Below are 23,034 nucleotides of genomic sequence, written 5' to 3'. Positions count from 1 at the left end.
AGTGGCTTTTAAGTGTTCATTAAGGGTCAGTTGGTCAAAGACTCCTAATTAAAACTTAATGAAAGATAAAAGACCATAGTATTGGACTTTGTTAGAGAAGAAAAGAGAAGGAAAAATGGACTAGCCTACAGAGGGAGATAGAAGATTATAAAGTTCAAAGAATTGTCTTTCTTTGTCTCACTCTTTTCTCCCATTGCACATGGTAGAATTACTTCATAAATATCTTCTATCAAAATGAGAAAAATGCAATAGGTAAAGAATTATTAAGAAAAACATGGTGGGGATGCTCACATATAAAGAAATGTTCACAGCTATAAAAAGTTCATATCCACTGGATCAACATCTTTCAGTAACTTCACACAGCATTTTGAAGTTTATCAGTCCACAAAAATGCCATTTGAGTATTATTCCATTTAAATTACAGCCGAGCAGGACTTCAGAAACCAGTGCTCAGAGTATCTGTCTCTGTAGGGGTCTTGCGTGGGCTGGGCAAACTCTTCAGGTACTCCAAATGCCTGCGGGTCTCGGCTTGGTTCTGCCTCACATAGTACACTACATACACAATGACCATGAAGAACCACACAAACATTGTCACCAGCATGGCTACATCAGTGGTTTTCCTCTGCAGGCTGCAGAAATTCATCCCAGAATCCAACAGTTTGACCAGCGGTTGACCGGCGTGCTCACCCTGGGACCCCGGGTCCTCCCACCTGCTTCCCTCACCCACCACCCTCACAGAGCTCTCACACACAATCCCATTCACCGTCTCGGGCTCTAGGTTCAGAGTCTCCATCAGCTCCTGAAGGGTGCAGTCACAGTGCCAGGGGTTGTGGTAGAGGCGCGTCTTTGCACGAGTGGAGCCAAACTCCTCTCTGCTGGCCTGCCTCAGCTGGTTGTGTGAGAGGTCCAGCAGGCGGAGCTCGGGGCCCAGATGCCGCAGGGCCCCCGAGGCGAGCGAGTCGATGCGGTTGTGGGACAGGTAAAGGTCCCGCAGGTGGACCAGATCGCTGAAGGCAGTCTCGGGGATGTTCCGAATGTAGTTGCGTTCCAGGTGGAGGGAGACAGTTTCTGGCGGGATCCCCTCTGGGATCTCCCGCAGCCCGGCATCTGAGCATAGCACCGTGGCCGTGTCCCAGGCGCAGTGGCAGCTGTCTGGGCACTGGGGGGACACTTGGCCCCAGAGAGCCGAGAACAACAGTGAGACGCGCAGCCATGAATGGAGACCCACTCCTTTACCTCTCCGTTGTTTTCCACTGACGCTGGTACATCTCTCCTCACACCAGCCTGTGCACATTGCCTCACCATAGCCTCCTGACACACACCAGGTCTCAATCTCACACACACGCACGGTCGCACCAGGAGGATCTGACAGATTGAGAGCCAAAAGGGTCAGTGTGGAAAAGATGACACACTCTCTCTCTCTCTCTCTCTCTCTCTCTCTCTCTCTCTCTCTCTCTCTCTCTCTCCAAATACATGCAATCAGAATGAACACTGACAGGGGAGATTATGATGTTGAGTAGGATAAGGAGGAGGAGTAGGAGGAGGAGGAAAAAAAGGTCAGTAGGTAAATGAATTGAGCTTAAGCTGGTTTAACTGACAAATACACTTCTGCATGAGAGACACTGTCATACAAAAGAACCAAAATGTAAGAGGACAACAATGTCTGTGCAAGAAAACTATCCCTTGTTATTCATAGCAATGATGATAGTTATTCATAGCAGTGATGATAGTTTAAGTCATCTAATACGGTTGAAAATACTCTTGTATTTCTGCATTAAAAGGACATAAATCATGATTATCTGAAGGCCTCTCTCCTCTCTCCTTGCTGTCTTTTGTGTGTCTCCAATTCATAACCAGAAGAAGAGCATCCCATTACACTCATCAATACATGTTCATATCTTCCATCCCTCTATTTATTTTTCCCATAATGCCATTGCCCCTTAATCATATTCCATGGGTGGAGATAGAGTGCACTGTAGGGATGGAGGATAGAAAGGGGGTGGGATCGATAGCCCAAGTATTGCCTGCTACACTATTACCGGCAAGAACATCAATCCTGCCTGTGTCCCACAGTGTCAATAAGTGACAGAGCTGGGGGTGGGGGGGATAAGCTAGCAGTGGTCTGGGTTTTAGCATCTGCTCAGTGGTCCAACAGTGAGGAGGCAAAAGTTTTAAAGCAATTTGGCTACAATTTGCATCCCGTGGGTAAAACCACTGGAGAATACATTACATATGTTATGTGTGTTAAGCTATTTCAAGAGCCACTCAGGCTCATTTGCCTGTCTGTAAATGGGGTCATTTCAGCTTGTCCAGACAATCCAATCGATGTTTTTAGAATATTTATTTTTGTTTTGTTAAGACAAGTAGGCTACAGCCTTGTGATTGTTCCTGTTCCAAGACAGACACACTGAACAATACACTCCTTGAATTTGATTTAAAGACCTCTTATGTCAAGCACTTTCTGCTTTCTCCCTGTCTTTATAATAGTATATCAAAACCGTTGTGTCGCTATATTCTCCTGCACACACAGCATATACTAACAGTGGCCTAGATTCGGTTGATTTAACCTAAATGACTGACAGCCCTGTGATATCCATCATCTGGCCCAATGTGTCTTATGAGCAGAGGTGATGATTTAGTTTACCACTTATTAACCGTTCCGTTATTAACATACTGAATGCAGATGCATGCAAATCCCCAATTAAAAATAATCATCTGCTGCATAATTATGAATTGGAATGAGAAAGGTTGAAAGACAGGGGACGCAGCAAATGTAGATGGCACTGTGGTTACAGCTGATGATTGCAGTTTCCAATTATTTTAAAATCCCTCCTTATTTGTTAGAGTAAAGGGCATCATTTATTGGAAAATAACACAGAAAAGCACTGCTTTTCTGAGTTTATCTCTAGTATCATACCTTGATTTTATAAGAATTACTTGAAATCGTATTATTTTCGAGGAAATTTCGTTTAGACTTTATTACATTAACCTGGGGGAAACAGGTCAACTGCATGGAGTGCTGGAAGGTAATGAAAACCATTTTTTGAGCGTCAGGCAAGCAAACAAATCTCCATCGTTTTTGCAACTTTTGAATCATAAACATGAAGTTCGTAGCGGGTTTAAAGAAAGAGTTCTATAGGTTGCTATTAAGAAGTTGATGCAAATTAGAAATCCACGACTACTGCAGCAACAATATTACTATTGTTCCACCCATTATAATAAGAAAATCCTATAATAACGTAGATATTGATTTTATATAAGGAAATATTAAAAACTTACCTGTAAAATAGTTTCTTTGTGAAGTTTGAGGTCCAGAAAACGGATAAGGATGGGATGGTTTCTTTAGACTCTGTTTGCAGTTTTTCTTCGGATTTCTCCCGACGGCACCCTGTACATCATCCTCTCATTTAGTGTAGCTAAATGTTTGGAAGGGAAAAAAACTATGTGAAGAGCATCTGTAGTGGATCCGTGTTTTGTCGCCTGCAGACGGCTTCAGCCTATCGTAACAAGGGTAGTTATAGCAACAAAGATGTGGAGCTCTCTCTCTCTCTCTCTCTCTCTCTCTCTCTCTCTCTCTCTCTCCGTTTGCAACGTGAAAAAGTGTCATCACAAGTTGTTGTCCTCACTATGACTGGCATCAGTCTCTCGGATTTCTGAGAAGACTGGTTATACCTCCATATGAGATATTAACTTAATTATCTATAGGTATAATTAGATTCTTACAATCATCTCTTCCTGTAAAATTTGATTGAATTCCAGATAGGTAGGTAAAAAGAAACAACAGACATTTGCCCAGTATATAACCACAGATTTATACCTTAAATAAGCGGCAATACGTGTCAGACTGTTAAGGAAAATAGTATTTCCCCATGTTCAGCCTCACAGTAAGACCAACAGGACTAGTTAAGCTGAAAGAAAACAACAAAGGGAAGATGCTCTTTCCTCAGTTGCTTATTTTCCAGGATTAGTATTTGGGGTCACACATAGAAAGAGACTTTATCTATCAATGTGCAAAGGCTTCAAACTGGAGTGATGCACTAAATATCACATTAAAAAAGATTGATTTGAACAATTGAACCTATTACATCTTAGAAACACAGAGGAGGACATATATGGCAACCTTCAAACCCACACACACTTAGAAATGTCCATACAAATAGCAAGAGCCTACACACAAACAAACAGCAACACGAAGTATACATATTATATATGGAAAAATATTATTCTCTTTTCTACCATAAGCAGAAAGAAATAAGAGCTATAAAAGCCCTCAGGGGGAAAGGACGGTTCTGACAGCCATGTTGGCACCTGGTATCCCTCCTCTGCTTCCTCAACATGTCCTGCTCCTATCAAACCTGCTCAAAACTAAATACAAAAATTGAATACAGAATGCTGCAAGTTTCATTAACAGTTCAATTTTTGTGAATGCTTTGCCCTTGACTGGTGATTGTCTTCCTGGTCGCCAGAAACAGGGCTGCTGACAAGTTGAGTTTTGAGAGTTTTTTTATACGAAGGGACAGAGGGGTGCGTAGTGAGAAAGCACATGATGACAGAGAAAAATTCCTCCCACAAAATACAGTATTACACATTGCCTGTTATCAGGCCCCTAAGCTGTAAGTGAATGGCATGTTGATGGGTAAGAAGTTCAATGTGCAGCAAGAAAAATAGAAACTGGGAAGAAATGAGTTGAGGAAGATGGTTATACGTTGTCTATTTGGGATGTTCTCAGAGGAAGCAGTTCTAAAAGATGTACAAACTAGGAGTAGTTTGTTGATGGCAATGTTGACAATGTGAACTCTACTGGAAAACCTGACTTCAGTGAAGTGAAGCAGTTTGGCATCATCTGTTTGGCTGTAGTCCTCCAAGGGGAAAAGTGAATGAACCTTACACAAATTTGTAAACAGATCGAGACAGTGGAAAAGATCTGACAGGCAGTTGCAGAAATCGACTCCTCCAAGAGACAGAGTGCAGGCATGGTTATGATTTTGTCTATTATGTGTTGTGAAAAGAAAGGACAAAAAACACTGAAAACGTGTCCTGGCTGCACTTCGCCTGATGGACTGTGAGAGAGAGATAAAAAGCAGTGGAGCATTTCTTGTAACTAGCCTGTCATTCTCTTGGGATTGAATCCACTAACAACAGGTCAGGCTGGGGGCAGGTGTTCTGCTGAGGCTCTCAGTAGCCATTTTTCCACAGCGTGGCCAACTGGGACTTGCCAGGGCTGAAGTCGTCTAAAACTGCTTATGACCGAGGACCAACACAAAGGTTTTGCTCTGTTGCTGTGGCGTTAGAAACCACAACGCAGACGGAAAATAATCCCTGCTGACAAAACAAAGTATTAAAAAAATGTTGCTTTGTAGGTAATTTGGGTGACCGGAAAGAATTTAGTGCTGGCAAGTTTATTCAGTTGTGTTCAGCTCAGGCTAAAACTAACAAAACATTAACAAAAATGCAGGAAAGTCTTTTGTCAGTCAGAGTACCTTGTGATTTCCTGTGCACGGCAATCAGGCAAGTGCACTTGGTCATGAAAAAGCCTGAAAATGTGCATGTAAGGGTGGCTGGAAACTCAAATCAATACATATCAGGATACCTCCATTCTATTTAAGTGTCTGCAATTAGATCGCTGTAGTGAATACATTGTTGCTATGTTTGTGAGGTGTAAGCTGGGAGAAAGGGTCATCTTCTGTCTCCCCCGAAACAGATATTACAATACGAACCATGTGACTGTAAAAGGTTGTCATAAATGTGTATAGATTGGATTGAGACCTTGGCTCATGTCCAGCACAATAGAAAGCAGAGTGAGTGTGTGTGTGTGTGTGTGTGTGTGTCAAAGGTAGTGTGGAAAATAAGATACAAAAGAAAAGCTTATAAAAATAGTCAATGCACTCTCAGCTAAAAGGGAAACAACAACTCAGCAGTTGAAACATGAGATTAAATATAGATGATACACTAAGAGCTTTATTGTTATGGCCATGTATCATCAGTGTACATTTCAAATGTTGTCATTTCTGAGCAGGATCTACCCAGAGCATGAAAAGCTTCTCTTCAATTAAGAGCAACAAAGAAAGCAAAAGAGGGTAGAAGGGTCTCTCGTGACTGAAGACACAACAGTCTGCACTGAACACTGAACACTAAACACAACGAATGACAAACTGGCTGTGGCCTTTGCACGGCGACACTGGCACTGATGGAAATAAAATGCACAGCAATGAAATTATCGAGCAATATGTTGTGTAAGGCAAGAGCAGCAGAAGGGCAGCGTTGTGGAGAATGCAATAAGGGATGAGTAACAGGTAGAGATAAGGGGGGGGGGGAGAAAATCTGGAGTATTAATGAGAAAATTCAAGGCACATCCCCCGACTTTATTACTTCACGGCTCGTCCCACTGCCGGTAACCTTGTCACGACACCGGCTGCCATAAGAACCTCTGTGTCGTCTAGAGAAGAAAAAAAATTCTGAATTAATCAGGCCTCATTATTGATGCTTTGATCTTGTAGCCTCTGTATCTCTTTGTAGTGCTACAGTTAATGTCAGCATGCTGGAAATGAAAGAGTGAACCACTGTGCCCATATAAATCGACCCTTGAAAGGTAAAGCCGTGGCATTCACAGGCTTTTGAAGATGGTGAAGTTGGTGGGCCAGACAGCCTGCATCATATTTCCTTGACGGTAAAAGAAGAGAGATTTGTGCAGAGCTGGAAAAACAATCGCTTTAGTGCTGGATTTAAACTAATACTAACATGTTTACAAAAGAACAGAATGTAATCCAAATAGTCTTTTTATTGCAAATAAACAACAAAACAGATCCACGTGCAAACAAACAGAGAGAAGAATAATAATGAAACATGATAATTTCAGAGTCGGCCTGTGTTGGAATAAAGGTATTTAGGGAACTGATCCAAGGTAATTTGGCTGCCATTTCCATACCATCCCCGTCCTGGCAAGGCAGAACAAAACAACATTAGCCCTGACTGGGACGAAAAGCTGCAAGACGGTGAATTAACATTTGAATCCTTGCTATCCTCTCTAAACAATGACCCCGAGGACAAAATGTGCTGTTGGCTATCCTCGCTGACCCTTCAGCTGCTTCCGTTTGCAGGGGACTGGGCAGCCGCCTGCAGGGTCCTCCGGGCCATCTCCAGGGCTCCTTCCTGGTTCTTGTTCCCGCCAATAAAGCCTCCAGCGTGGACGAAGATGCAGCCCTTAATCCCGCTGAGCTCCGACAGTGATTCATCGCGAACGCCACGCCACTCTTCTAGCAGGGACAGCCTGGGACAAGGAAGACAGAAGGGCAAGTTGGTTTACAGATGGACACTCTGTGGTCCATTGCTCACTTCCTGTTGACACTTTGGCAAAACACACTGTGCTGTACAATGTCTGCACAACCAGCAAAACTACAATGACAAAACACAATTCTGGTCTTGAATTATGGTTATGAATTATGTCAATGAAATATCAATAAAAGAACAGAATAAAACTAAATAAAACTGTAACAATTAGACAATTTACTTCAGCCAATTGGTCACTTTTCAAGCAAACAAACCATTGCTGCTTGTCAAATGTGAAGATTTGCTTTTTTTCTTTGCCTTTCTGACATTTTATTAATTAATCAGTTACTTGGGAAAGTAAACTGCAACAAATGAAATTTGATTTTATTTATTTATTTCAGACATGGATTACTCTGGATTCCAATCTTATGACCTGACCTGAGGTGAACTGCTGCTATCCAAGGTAAACCTGCAGTGACCCTGACACACGTTGCACCCCTACAATCAGCCCCAGCAAATAGACTCTGCTTGATTCATCTCCAGTAATTTGGAAAATCACAGATCGGCACTATAGTCTGGATGGCGATAGTAAACAGGCAATCTTACAAAGTGGAGAAAAGATTGGCTCACAAGCTGACCTCGAAAAAGTGTCTCTGGGTGTAACGCAGGCTGAAAATTCATAAAAATGTAGAGTAGCTCATTTACCACCCACTGCATGGGGCATCGCCATCAACTGCCTGGCATGTCATTTAAAACACATTACCAGTTTGCTTTTGTGTGTGTGCATGTGTGTCATTCTGCCTTGATGGGGTTATTATCTCCAGTACCTTAGACCCCTGTCCTTCTCAAAATATTGATATGTTTAGCAATGATTCTGATTTTATTTTGATTCATCACTTCATCGCTCACCTCTCGCCACTGCTTCTGAAACTAGACTTTTAAGTCTTAAAAAACTGGGTAAATCCACCAAAGGCATCAGATTTTATTTTATCTTTTTTTTTTCAAGTTATGCCAACTCAGGCTCCTCTTCCTCTCTATCACATGCGGCTGCATTTTGAATAGTCTTTTCTCTTGTTTTTGTGGAGGAGTTTGTTTCCCAGACATTCTGCTTCCCTTTAAATATTTATTGCCATTCTGTAAACATCCTCTACAATTGTAATAGCCAGAGAGTGAGGAGCTTCACAAATGAACATGTACACTGAAACTACAAGTCTACTCCCCATGCTATTATCTCAAGTCTACACAATCTTAAGCCTTTTAAGACAGCATAGGAGAACCGGGGGAAGAAAGCATGGAAAACCACTTATCCCTGTAAAATGAAACAGCCAATCGATAGCTCCACAGTTAGGCTGGAAAATGAGCTCAAGAGGAAAGGTCAACAGGGCTTGTAATAAGAGAGGGAGTAGGAGGGGGGGGGGACTTGTTACTATGACAGGCCAGGCAGCTCTGATTCTCAAGATGACCAGTCTAAAAATAAGACAACAATTAGCAAATTAACTTTTCAAGACCTTCCCAAGACCTTTACTGTACCATAACAAGACAGATACTGGGAATTAGTGCTTCAATAGAAAAAAAAGATTACTCCAGATTGGGCATTCTGGAGACAACAGGTCATTAAAACATAAATATTATCTGCATATGTTCAGTGGTTTTACAGCACTTGAACCTTCTGTTTAGACTTCGTCTCCTAGACAACAAGAGATACACTTCACACTTTTTTTTCCCCCTTTAAACATGAGGCTATACCTGTGATTTAGCCAACTGTTATCACTATAGGGCATAAGAGGGGGGATAAACGTGCATCATTATGCTCCATTTAAAGGGAAATTATTTCAAATTGTATCACTTCCTCACTAAAGTTTCATTTCTCCACTTCTTCAAGACAGAAAAATTATGGCTTTTCATTCACCTTTAATTTATAGTGTCACTCATTTTATAGAGATTTAATTAAATGGGTGGATTGACAACAAAATGAATCTGCAACTATTTTGATAAACAAATCATTTTGAAAATGTTTTAAGCAAAAATGTCAAACATTATCTATTTCCATTCTCTTTCTTTCACTCATATGACTCACTCAATCTTTCGCGTTTGTCGGACATTAAAGTTGTCAACTAGGGATTTTCGGTAATAGTGTTGGCATTTTTCACTATTTTCTGACATTTTGTTGGCCAAGCAATTCATCGAACAAAAAAGATAATAAAATAAAACAAATAATCTAAATAATATAATGTATATAATAATTTAAAGCTCCAATACAGTGAGAATGACAGCAGCCAGTGTGTTTTTTCGAGAAATGGTCTGGTTCAGCTCATATTGCTGTCAACCTACAGTATCATGCTATATAGTACATCTCAGGGTAAGGACTGCTTCCACTGTTCTCTTCCTTCCCCTGGCTAACATTTCCTTAGCAATGTGATGCTGATAAAAATAGACCTTTTCCCACTAGCAGGGACACAGGTGATAACAACACCACTTTCGCATAGTCGGCACATGCCCACTGGGAGGAAGCAGGCCACCCAGAGAAAGAGCCATCTGGAACTACAGTATGTTGTTTTATCCATCACACAAGCCATTGTTCACATGTATCTCAACACCAACCACCACGTTTGCATTAAATTAAATCTTTGAAGTGCTCCGCCACCATGAACACGTGCCTATCTTTTTAGTTGAAAGAGCTGCCGCCTGATGACAATCGGCAGCGGGAGGGGTGACAGTCAAAACAGTGTGATGTGTATTTTCGCATTTTCACACCAACAATCTTTGGCTGAATAAAGACACCAGCTGCACAGAGCACATTAACCCGAGAACATCCAAGCTTTTCATTTGAGCCCTTACTGAATTAATGTTAATTAGCTACAGCTGAACTCCTGTGTTGCTGGTGATGTCTATTATTTTAACCAGTGGATAAAACTGAGAAGCCTGCCTATAGGTTTTGCACTGCTCTTTGGTAATAAATAATAAATAAATAACAAATCTGGGTATTTTGTCAAATGTGAAAGCAGATTTGAGATGAAACTAGCTATCAGAACCCCTCTCTTGGCAATACTGTTCATCTCTACTCACTGCCAATATTCTTCCACCGCAGTCAATGGTTCTTATGTACACGTGGTGAAGACTCACTGCTCCCACTTTGAAAAGCAGGGATGGATATCAAACAGCACAAGTCATCAAACCTCTGAGCACAAGAACAAAATCCAGACGAGTATCTCCACAGAAGATACAGGATAAGCCTGGAGCACGTTTCCTTGGCCATATATTCATAATGTGTGCTGTATGCTGGGATGCGGTTAAAGAACACACCAACTACAGGACTCCTGTGGAGATGCTGATGGCGTTCTTAAAGCAGTGTTGGGTGTCTGAGTGCGAGAGGCTCTTCGGGTAAACAATACCCCTCCAGAGGTAATAAACACAGACGTCAGAGGTAGAACCATTTGACAAATTCAAACAGAGGGTCTTTGTCTTGTCATCGCTGTTATTATGTACAGAGTGGCAAGGCAAGAATACTAATAGGATTTAATGAGCATGGATGAGGCATATTTCGCTTAAGTGTTGGGCTTGAGAGTTTGAGGGACTTCATGACAAAACAACAGCAACAGGGACTGGTGCACGATGCAAAGAAAGGCAAAATATTTATAAGTATGTATGTATGCATATAATGAAAGAAAGAAAATATTGCAGTTTCACAATAAATAGCCCAAAATTATGATAAAAGTAATGGCAAACATTTATTTAAAAGCATTTGCAGTTTATGCATTTAGAATAAAAAAATGACCTGTTCTGGAAGGTGTTGAGCCCAGCGGGGACACACTGGACCCTCCACTGTCCATTCTGGTCGGGGTAAAGGACAAACTTGATGGGCGCCTCCACCTTGAGCTCCTTCTCCAGGGCAAACAGATGCTCCTTCCAGGGACACCCTCCCTGGGAGAACACCACCACCTCCCCACTGGGATCTACCTGGAAACCAGAAAACGTTGTGTAACTAATGTGCAAGATGGTACAGTAGAGAGGCAACAGCAGCTTTCATTTAGAACCAAGAGAAAGAAAATACTATCGCCCGATCCAGCTTATACATAATATACAATACATAATAGTATAATATATGATCTATCTAGAATAAAATGGAGCCAGAACAGAGTCTTAAGTTTTAAGCACCGAATTTGCCATTTAACTGAAAATTTGAACTGTCAATGTGTTTTATGATATCTCCTCCAGGGGAACGTCTTTTAATACAAGTTTTTCAACGCTGAATTCCATTTTCAAAAACTAAAGACTACTACAATTTCCCCATCTCTCTTCCAATGCATGAAGAGCAACACAGAGACATTCTCATCACACACTCGACAGCCATTTTAATTCCAGAGCTCGCCTCCCTATGTGCACATGTTCCACCAAAACAAGTTGCTTTCCGAGGCTATTTTGCAGCGGCACCGTTGCTGTGTCCGGCGCTTAGCGCCACCCAAGACGCTTGTGATTGGTTTAAAGAAATGCCAATAAACCAGAGCACGTTTTTCTCCCATCCCGGAATGCTGTGTGGCCTAGCCAGACCCTCCTCCGCAGCGCTGAGGAGGAAGGTCTGGCAATGCGAGACTAGGGTTTATAGGGACCTCCAGTCTGTTATTAATGATGGATCAACAGTTATTCAATGATCAGTAGGTTTAGTATTATTGGCTGTATTACCAATACATCAATACTGTAGATTGCAATGCATAATTCAAATCATTTTATCTATATCGTTTAACAAATGCACATACAAGGAACAAACATGAGAACGTAGAGAAAACCATCGATGCTGATGCATATATGATACACTATTAAATGTTTTATTTTCTTGCGCTATTTCTTTAATAAAAATAAGGTGACAAGTCCAATGGAAAATCAATCTTGACAGATTCAGAACTGTCTTTTTTAGGACCCAAATCCCAATTTACAATTTTTACAAAAGGACAAACAAATAAAACCAAAAATGCACACATTAGATTGGATAGTCTTGTACCTGATGCCTTCCATTAACGGCTTCCTCCACCACCGCACGAGCCGGCAACCAGGAGGACTGGTAGTACTCCAGACGATCCAGGAACTCCTCCCCGACCATCTTCAGAGCCTTTCTGAATCCCTCCTGGTAAAAACATGTGAACACATACATGCAATAAATACAATGTAAGAATGTGAGAGTAATATCATATCATGAAGGCAGAAATAAAGTTTTTTGACAACTGAATAAACTGTGTCACCCAATGTCATTGGTTTAAAGAAATACAAACAAGCCAGAGGGTTTTTTCCCCTATCCCAGAATAGATAGGTGGTGTAGCCAACCAACCAACCATCTTGCAGTAATCCTTGCACTCCTGCTTCATCATCTTCCTATCATATGATGCACAAACACCAGTCTGAGCTCACTCTCTCATAGTCTCGTGAGCAGACACTCAAGAGAGCATGAGAAAGAAAGAGAGACACAAATACATGCTATCACAAACACATGCACACACGGTTTGTCAGCCTAATCCGCATGCATTGGATTGTGGAGGTTGCGGTGTCCCTGAATTTTAACAGTCGTGGATGGAGAGGATAAAAAATCCATTAGCTTCTTCAATTATCAGCAACAGCCACTGTTGAATGCACACAGACAGAGAAGGATTCACATATGTACTATATTTCGGGATTGTAATGACTCTCTCCACATAAATAAACTGCAATGGAAGGAGCCATCAGATTGAAAACAGATAATTCATGTTGAGCAAAAAATGCAAGTTCCTGACAAGCAGTAGTTAAATGCAGGTTCAACAATTTTTATAAAAATGTAACAACATCCAAATATGTTTTTGATGAAAATTGCAAAATACGATTTCAACTACATTGATTTAAAATAAGAAATGTGGGTATGCATCAGAAAAACATTTGCAAACCTTATTTTTTTATATGTGGATTTGTTTTACATTTATATACGACGTTAACTATTTTTGTGTGCGTTGAAAAATATTTATGTGGATAGATTGAAATACATTTGTGGATTATTCTGTGTGCATTCATTAATATAAGACTGATCTGATTCCATACTATCAAGTCGTCCGCCACACATTTTTTAAAACAAATATTTCTCACTTTCTCTGATCCCTCAGAGGTGTCTTGCCTCACTGTGTGAGTTAGTGGGGGGATTGGAGGAAGTGCCAGGACAAGAATCATAATCATGTGAACTGAAATGTGAAAATAACAAATAGGCCAGCTACTCCACTGAGACCAATGATGGGGTGGAAAAAAAATTGGTCAAAATATATGCAAAGCCAGGCTGCAAGTATCGTCATGCAGAAAGGCAGGTGCTGTTTCCCTGCAGGCATCCTCCTCCTGCACTAATGAGAGACAGAAAAGTCACACCTCTGTTACAGCAAGACACAAAGACTCTTATTTTATCTTATCTGACGCCATATTTCTCAGCAGGAAAACAACGAAAACAACAGAGTGGGGGATGAGTCCCTAACCCAAGGGAAGGAGTTCAAGTACCTCGGGGTCTTGCTCACGAGCGAGGAGACAATGGAGCGTGAGATTGGCCGGAGAATCGGAGCAGCGTGGGCAGTATTGCAATCGCTTTACCACACCTTTGTGATGAGAGAGAGAGAACTGAGCCGGAAGGCAAAGCTCTAGATCTACTGGCCAATTTTTCTTCCTACTCTCACCTATGGTCCTTAAGGCTCGCTGGGTCATGACTGAAAGAACTAGATTATGGGTACAAGGGGCCGAAATGGGTTTTCTCAAGAGGGTGGCTGGCGTCTCCCTTAGAGAAAGGATGGGAAGCTCAGTCATCTGTGAGGAACTCGGAGTAGAGCCGCTGCTCCTTTGCTCCAAAAGGAGCCAGCTCAGGTGGTTTGAGCATCGGGTGAGGATGCCCCCTGGGCGCCTCCCTAGGGAGGTGTTCCAGGCACGTCTAGCTGGGAGGAGGCCTCGGGGGAAGACCCAGGACTAGGTGGAGGGATTATATCTCCAACCTGGCCTGGGAACACTTAGGGATCCCCCAGTCAGAGCTGGTCAATGTGGCTCGGGAAAGGGAAGTTTGGGGTCCCCTGCTGGAGCTGCTGCCTCCGCGGCCCGACCCCAAATAAGTGGTTGAAGATGAAATGAGACAAAGACTCTTATATCTTCTTATATAATCTTATATCACAGATACAGACCCACACACATTTAATGTTATCTGTGACCTTTAGTTTAAAAGATATATAATTAAAGTGCTGCAGACCGGTCTGTGTGCTAAGTGCAAGCATACATTCAGAGTCATGCAATCTCTTACCTCAGTATCCTGACTCTTGCTGTTCCAGCGTGGGTTCAGATGGCCGACACGTGCGCTCAGCATGGTGGAGATGGCGTAGCGGGCCTCCCCGTCACATTGTGAAATGCCGTTGTCTACAGCATCCACCTCCTCCACAAAGTTCTCATACAGCTGCAAAGAATTGGAAGAGACAGGTGACATGAGAGGTTAGAAACTTGTAATGACATGGGGAATCGGATGTTTTATGTTTATGCCAATCACGAAAAGGAAGAATTGGCAGTAAATCCCTTTCCAAGCCAGAGAAGTTAAGAAAGACAGGACTTTCAGGAGAGAACACTGTACATTACTCTGATTGAAATGCATTTGGTCACAATGTGTGGGCAGTTACTGAGGGCTAAAATGCACAGCTAGGCCATTTAACCAAAAGGAAGAGACAATTATTTAATCGTGCTAATTATCTTCTAGACTTTCCAAATGTTTTCGGACCAAATGGATTACATTCTGATAGTGAAACAAGAGATCTCGCAAGATGTTCCGAAAATGTTACGATATTTCTCGTTGATGTTAAAAGTTGTCTCACGATATCAGTACACAAGTGCAGAATTAAGTCGGTACTACCAAGGACCAATTCATAGATCAATCGGTGCCAAATGTCGGTACCTTAGAGCGTGTAAGCGCAAGCTTCTCTGTCCTCTGCATCTGTCACAGAGAGCGCGGCTCAGCTCTGACACGCGCAAAAATGTATCCACTGATTTACAGACATCTCTTTTGCCATGTAAGTCTATGGGAAAAAGTCTTTTTGGGCCACATGGCATCATGTGAAGGTCACCGAAGTTGCAATTACAATGGCAAATTAGTTTGAGAGCCCAGCTCATTTCCTGTGGGCCTAAAGTAAACACAATGTGCTTTACAGCAAAACATAGGAAAAATTGAGATAGAAAACGCATCTATAAAATCAATTCTATACTGTACCAGTACAAGTGTAATGTGTTCTATTGTCCAAGTCCCAGTTAGCACTCTAATGCTGCTGCATTCTGAATGAGCTGGAGCCTACCTAATCTATTTTTGGGAAGTCCTGTAAAAGGCTATTACAGTAATCTAATCTGCTGGAGATGAATGCATGGACCAATTTTTTGAAGTCAGACAAGGACAGGAAGCTCCTCCTCCGTTTGGAAAGGTTTCTTAAATGGTAGAAAGCGGTCTTGGTAATTGCGGTGTAGTGCTGATTGGCATCAATACTAACACCCAGGTTTCTGACATGTTCACTGTGCTTTAAAGAAAATGGTGATAATGTGGATACAACCCATTCAAAATGTCAAATTATGACTCAAATTATGAGCTCATACAAACGCCATGCATGCGCATTTGCAAGAGGGATTGTTTTTCGCCATAGAAGTGCTTGTGACAGTTCAATGGCAAAGCTTCAGAATGAAGTGGAAGAGGAGCACATAAGTAGAGACATATTTAGGGCTAAAAAAAGTCAACTCCTCAGTACCATCGGCAGGTCAATTAAAAAACACAGTTGACATTTTACAAGTGGAGCTAAGTTTTGGGGCAAAAATAGAGATTTGGTTTGTCTGAACTGGCTTAGGACAAGGCATCCTAAAATCCCCAGAACCCAAAGGATTATTTGGGGATTAAAACCAAACTGACACGTCAAAAGGCCAATGATAATATGGGTTAATATTGCTAATACTTCTGGTTGACCTACGATTTGGCTAGCTTAATGTGCCTGGCAATCAAAATGTTCTGTGTGCTGAGGCCTCCTGCTGGCCCAGCTCTCTAAAATGCATTAAATATAACGGCAGTGTCCACAGTTTGAATCTGGCACAGGAACTTTGCCACATCCCCATCTATGTCTTTTTATTTATAATCACCATCTATTGACAACTGTCTGATGGAGGCAAAATGTCATAAACTAAACTTTAACAATAAATATTCTGCATGTTCTACACACAGTAGTGTGTTTTTAAAACCACCAGGATGGACAAAATGCACAAGAGAGCTTTCATTGTAATTCATTTTACCAAAGTAACGGACGAGCTAGCTTTCCTCTTTGACAGTGTTTAGGTTCAATTCATCAGCCGAGGCAATGTTTTTGATACGAGTGAGGCGAGAGAAAACAATGAGGTGTTTGTGCTGTGAATAAACACAATGGTTGCTAATCCGCTGCCTGCTATAAATCCGTCATCTTCTTCCTCTCACCTTGTCATAGAGCACCTCCAGCTCCCTGTCGCCCTCCTTAAGCTGCGTCAGCTGAGCCAGCAGCTGATGACCAAAGTGTACGTAGACCAGGCCTGCTGAGCTGAGCTTTGTCACCCATGGCTTTTCTGGACACAAGCTGTGGAAGCTCTCTGCAAAGGTCCTGAAGACAGGGAAGACAGTCTGTTAGCTGACTGCAACATAAATAGAGATGGCCTTTTAATGCAGGATAATATTCTATTCACAGTTGGTGAAAAAAAGTCATATTAAAACTATCTATAGTTTGTACAGTATGTACTAATGTTGTCACAATACCTGACTGTACCAGAAAAAGAAAGAGATGATCTGAAAGATCTGTTTTTTTATAGCTTCTGTACTTTCGATACTATTGAATGTATAATTAACGGAGATCATATTGTGATCAACTTGTTTGTGTCGTAGCACAAACACAATGTACACAAATGTAAAACAGCATAAAATAGCTTATATTAGTGCTAAAACTGTAAAGGCAGATGATATTCAAGTCTTGGGAGATTAAGTATTAGTGTTCCGCTCATAAACAGACTATTCACATTTGTTTCCAATAACAACGCGCAATGTACATTATGGGATGTATATCAGATATCAATCAAAGGCACTGGCATCTATAAATACTCTCCTCAGCTTCAGAGAGCGGGTTTGCATTGACCGGAGAAAGAGAAAGCATTCTCTGGCATGTTAGTAAGCGTGAGCACATATGAACAGAAGCCACCGGAGGTCTCTCCTCAGCCACGTGCTTAAATGGGTGGGCTCCGGCACCCAGCCACTGCTGGTCATTTAATTCAGGCTTAATTAGGATGCTTGGGCTGTGGCACAGCGGAAAACAGCCCATCAAATGAATGAGTGACATGCTGCCAAGCTGAGGCATTTCTATGCTGTTTATCAGGAGATGGGAGTGAATGAACGAGAGGAAAATGACAGAGAAAAATGGAAAAATGGCTGAAAAAGATTACCAGTTAACAGTTGGTGTGAAGTCAGAGATAAATAACTAAACCAAGGTGAGTGAGCAAAGTAGAATACAAAAACCAAGAGTTGGAAATATTTTAGCAAGAATTAAGTATTACTAAGCATTGTTTGAACATACTTAACATATATTGTAGTGTGATTCCCATACTGCACCACTTCCAAATCACTATATCATTAGACAGAATGGCTTTATTGCATACTATTTACTATGCATAAAATGATGCTTCATGAATCTATCCCCTACTCAAAGTCTCAATGACTTGAGAAACTCAAGCACTTTATGAAAATAATATCCATCCATGCAGTGTGGGCTTTAAAAAGAAGACTTTTGCAAATAATGTCAGAAAAAGGCTTTTTCAACTTTAATTCATTGCTCCTATCATAATGACCTTGGTTGGTATTTAATTCATTCAGTGAGAACATTTTAGCCAGTGTCTACGTTTCTCTGACTACTGGGGTTTTCTTGACACCTTACTGTATCCTGCTAATTACTGACTCAATTCCACTGTGTTTAAAGGCCCTAAACACCCACACAGGTTTTTTCAGTTAATCTAATTGGACCAGACTCATATATATATATATATATTTCTTTTTAATTCATTTAGATCTCACTGTGACCTTCAGTACTGTAGACTAAATCGCTTTATAGGAGCGCTTCAGAAACTGTAATGGTATCTGGCCTATTGCTGGTTTAACCCCTTCCTTTCTGAGACAATGAATTTAGTAAGATTCGTAATGGTAAACCAGCAACTTCCATGTTCTGCGAGGTGAAATCATTGTTTTGTCAATGGAGTCTGGTGGGGCTGTCTGACGGCAAGATGAAAATATTCTAAATATAGTGGATATAGTAAATATATCACATTTTTAGGTGTTCCTTTTTTTAGGGGGCTAAAATACATTTTGATGGTACCCCTATCCATGGCAGTACATATCGCTCTATTCAAAGCCACCAGACGCCTTTGACAAAAACTATAATTTTAACTTGCAGAACACAGGAGTTGCTACCGCTGCCTCAATCAATTAGTTAGAACCAAAGTCACACAATAACACAAACTTTGGTTCACCATAGTTTGTGTTATTGTGCAACTTTTTGATCCGACCTAACAGAGTCCACAGCAGTACATTGCTTAGCTTCCTGTCAGCTTCTCCAATCGTTGGGCCATAACGACCCACATCCAAGTTACTGTACTGCACTGAAGCAACATAGTCGTACAGAAACCTACGTCAGGTCACGTCAGATTTAGAAAGACTTGGGGGAAAAAAAACATTTTAAAAACATACTTTGACTAAAATGTGAATGTTTGGATTGTAACTAAAAAGGAACACTACTGGGAAGCTACTGAATCATATAAAAAATCATGTTTAATTTCAGGCTCTTACAATTCTTACTGTGTTGTATTGATATTGCTGTCAACTTCATCTGTTCACTGTGACCGTTTAAAAAAAATGAGGACTCTGATTGTTCTCGTCATCTCCCTCTCTAATTTCCTCCAGCACCAGAGCCCACTTACATCTATCCCTCCCATCAAAACCATCTTGCCCACATCCATGCATGCGAGTGACAGCTATATTCTCCTGCGGCCCCCAACAGTGTTGTGGCAGCTTCTGAGCCTCGTGAACCAACAGCAGGGGGGCGTTCAATTGAAGGAGCGCTAATTATCACTAACCACCCGCTAGGAAGAGAGCCCTGGCATATCTTTATCACCGTGGTCATAAAAGCTATCTCTGATTATCATCAGGACATTAAGCTGACAAGATATCTGGAATAGGCTGATTACTCAACGTGATGAGACTTCGAGTGAATGCACTCATTCGGAAGGAACTTTGGCAGGAAACTTAGCAGAGAACATAGATCGTGTTCCTTCATGATCCATGCAATTAGGGTGCTTTAAGGATGTCCCAACAAAAGCCACAGTATATTTAATGCTCTCTCCTCCTGGACCCCAGCTAAAGAGGATATGATACTTTACACTTTGTTTTCTGGACAACAAAGAATGAGCAACAGGTCTGAAATCCAGTTTAATTTCCCGGTCTAGAGTTCAGGAAGCCACGACGGGGGCGATTAGAACTTAAAGCCAGGTCTATAAAAGGCTAATGTGGGTATCAAAACCTCTTGAAGATAGCCCTCACAACATAATAGATTTTGACGATTCTTATTTTCTTGATTAATCAGATTATCAATTAGTGCCGATCTTTTTTGGTCTGAATGGTAGTCCAAATGCCAAAAGATATTCAGTTTAATGATATAAAACGGAGAAAAGCAGCAAATCCTCACATTTGCAAATGACGCTTTGGAATTTTTGCTTGAAAATATACTCAATAAAAATAATCATTGAATTAAATAATTAAAATAGTTGCCACTTAATTTTCTATCGATCCTCTAACCGATTAGACGCCTAACTGTTTCACCTCCAGTTGACGCAGACATATCTGAGTTAATATTGGCCAATAATATCTTTAATAAAAAACAACAGACACTGACAGGTTAAAGCAGTAAAAGCCCATGTGTAATTCATTAGACTAATTATGGTGGCTTCCTCAATTACATGGCTTACTGGCGCATCTAAATGGAACGAGCAACCGTTAATAATATTAGTTACCCCTATATGCTTTGCAGCTGTGACATGACAAAATGGTCGACATGAAGGAAGCATATTTAACAGTGTTTGTGTAGTTTTTGCATCACTAAAAAAAAACAGTGTGCATTTATTTTACCTTCATATGCAGTAAATGTTGAGTGATTTGAGAGAAATAGCATGACGACAAACACTCCTTACAACAATTATTCATGTGTATTACAGTATCTGTTAGTGTAAAGAATATAAGATCAAGTTCTTTGGCTGAAGGCCCCCACAATGGACTACATGGTAATTTAAATATCAAACTTGAGGGGTTACTTTCAGTAGGAATTGAAACATTTCACTAAACTAAGGAGTAAATCTCATCAGCATCAGTGAGACAATATGCAGGCAGCGTGCTTCTACCAAAATCTAATAACGTTTGTGATTGGCTGTCTAACGTTATACGTCGTAGAGGCATGCGGAAAAAAACTCTACGTTACGCACAGAGCCTGGGCTGGCATAGTAGGAGCTGAAATATAAAAATATTTGTGCCACAATGTTGTAATTTCTTTTTATTTTATAAAATTTGTATTGAAAAAAATATTGTTTAGGAACAGGTATTGAAGTCACGGTATTGGTCTCAGTACCGGTATTGCATATTTTTTAACGATACCCAGCCCTAAGACAAACACTGTATTATGATTCACCATATTTAAATAAACCCACAATGTGATTCCAATGACAGGCGATGAACAATAAATATTCATATATTCCCCTTGGTCTTGGTTCATTTAGTCCAGTCAACTATTGAAATCAAAAACGTAATAAACTGAATTTCATTCATTCAATTTCATTGCAGCAGCTTGTACCTCTGATGATGGTCATAGCGATGCCTCTTTGGGTCAAACTCTCCTCCCACGTCTACAACGATGTCACACTCTGCCAGCTGTGCCGGGTCCCTGGTCCGAATGATCTTGGCATCCTGTGCAATGAATAGAATGTTTTTTAGACCTGCAATCATCTATCATTGTGCCATAGTTAAATACAGTTTTTTTTTTTTTTTTTTTTTAAACTTCTGTTGTAATTTGTATTTAGATTAAAGCAACACTAAAAAACTTTTCCCGCTTCGGTCCCCGTACAGGTTGGACAAGTCCGCTTCCAACCTGTAGGGGGACCGAAGCGGGGAAAGTTCTCTAGTGTTGCTTGTGTGGCATGTTTAGAAAATAATTAAACAGTCACAAACGTTATACCCCTAAAGGGGTAGGCATATGTAGGAACACGATTATAGTGGTTGTACACTAAGATGTTTTTGTTATTGCATTTTCTCTTAAATTGTAAAATGTATGATTAGGTCTGTTTATCTTCCTGGGAGCTCCATCTATCTGTACAGCAGCACCCCCATTTGGAGTGTTATAAAATTACATGGGATGTGGGACAGAAACATAAAAGATAGAAGTTCTCCAAAAATACGCCAATGCTGAGTAAAGAAACAGGTTTCATCAACATGGTTTAAACTGAAGTAGAATCGCAACAGACTACTTCAACAGCAGCAGTTAAAGGAACAATTCAGGCACCCATCTGGCTCCCATCATCTCTCTATCATCTCTCTATAATCCACTATCGCAGCACACTAAACCTACCTTATATTCAGGTAGCTGACGGAGGAAGAAACAGGCGAGAACTTCGTCACAGTGAAAGGTGCCGTTGTGAGTTCCGATCGTTTTGCTCATGTTTTCAGTGCAGAGCCTCTTCGGTTGACTTGACATGTATCGTGGTGCTATGCGAGTAACGTCCACAGAGAGTATACAACGGCAGTACGCTCCGGAATTTAACAATCGTAAAGCACTTGTAGGTTTGCCTAAGTTTATTTGAGACGTGATTTTTGTTAAATTTGCGTTAATTGCTATGCGTACACGCCACATTCAAACACGATTTTACACGAGAGGGGCTGGTGACGGACAGATTTGGCAGCCGGACCGGATATGGTGCGCCTGTTTTGTGAACCAGAGAAACTCCCTAGAGACCTTGTTTGTTTGTTTGTTTTTACATTACATTTTGAATAAGTACATGTGATAATAATTACATACTTAAATTGAGTTGAAGCCCGAAATGTTATCTATGAAAGATTTTTTTGCAAAGTGCAATAATTCACTCGTTTAATAGAATGCTTCTGTAGGCTGACAGCAGAGGGCGCTAAAGGCATGTAAAATAACATCTCAAACCCTCACATGGAGAGTTGTTTTAATATATCTTTTCATTTCTACAGTACTGTACAGTATGTAAAACTATGAACACATTGAGTAAGGAGTTAATAGCTTAACAAAAACCTCAATTAAGTAGCCTAATGATATGATTTTCAGAGTTACATATCAAATCAGGGGGGGAAAGAATAATACAATGATCTGCATAGTAACCGGGTAAATTGGGAAACTGCTTGCGGCCCCAGACCCTCAGGGGTCCCAAAGGCTCCAGGTTCACTGTGGCAATGTGTTTGTTTTATTGTCCTTAACTGCACATGAAACAAATATTTGTTTATGCACTGCTAAAGCAGAATATGCGATTAAAGGCCTACATGCGATTAAAGGCAGTTCATGTAGGCTATTGTTGGCTAATCTAGAGGCCATGTTTCAAAGTCATTTTAAAAGCATTATTCGGCTAAAAATTAACCTTAAGAGAACCTTTAGGGAACGTTCCCTGAAGGTTATTTCAAGGTTCTACAAAACTAACCTTTACAGAACCTTT

At 40.9% G+C, this 23,034-nt stretch overlaps 2 protein-coding genes across 3 annotated transcripts; both read right to left on the bottom strand.

The window, feature by feature from the left end:
- Nucleotides 1–355: 355 nt before the first annotated feature.
- Nucleotides 356–1,294, bottom strand: LOC114553545 (leucine-rich repeat-containing protein 3). The gene has a single exon (XM_028574752.1). The coding sequence runs from the start codon at nucleotides 1,292–1,294 to the stop codon at nucleotides 437–439; it is 858 nt and encodes a 285-aa protein (XP_028430553.1). The 3' UTR covers nucleotides 356–436.
- A 5,466-nt stretch (nucleotides 1,295–6,760) lies between these two features.
- Nucleotides 6,761–22,287, bottom strand: myg1 (myg1 exonuclease). 2 transcript variants are annotated; one of them, XM_028576038.1, is made up of 8 exons: nucleotides 21,933–22,287; nucleotides 21,162–21,274; nucleotides 16,730–16,889; nucleotides 14,546–14,695; nucleotides 12,263–12,385; nucleotides 11,042–11,223; nucleotides 7,075–7,267; nucleotides 6,761–6,935 (listed from the first exon to the last, which is right to left on the bottom strand). In XM_028576038.1, the coding sequence occupies exons 1-7, from the start codon at nucleotides 22,212–22,214 to the stop codon at nucleotides 7,078–7,080; spliced, it is 1,200 nt and encodes a 399-aa protein (XP_028431839.1). In that variant the 5' UTR covers nucleotides 22,215–22,287; the 3' UTR covers nucleotides 6,761–6,935; nucleotides 7,075–7,077. The 2 variants fall into 2 exon arrangements, with proteins under 2 accessions (XP_028431839.1, XP_028431838.1); XM_028576037.1 differs by having other exon boundaries at nucleotides 6,761–7,267.
- Nucleotides 22,288–23,034: the final 747 nt, after the last annotated feature.

The sequence above is a fragment of the Perca flavescens genome, chromosome 4, assembly GCF_004354835.1.
Source record: "Perca flavescens isolate YP-PL-M2 chromosome 4, PFLA_1.0, whole genome shotgun sequence".
In the NCBI taxonomy this organism is placed as follows: domain Eukaryota; kingdom Metazoa; phylum Chordata; class Actinopteri; order Perciformes; family Percidae; genus Perca; species Perca flavescens.
Note: the sequence above shows the minus strand (reverse complement) of the source record. Positions and strands in the feature narration are given on the sequence as shown.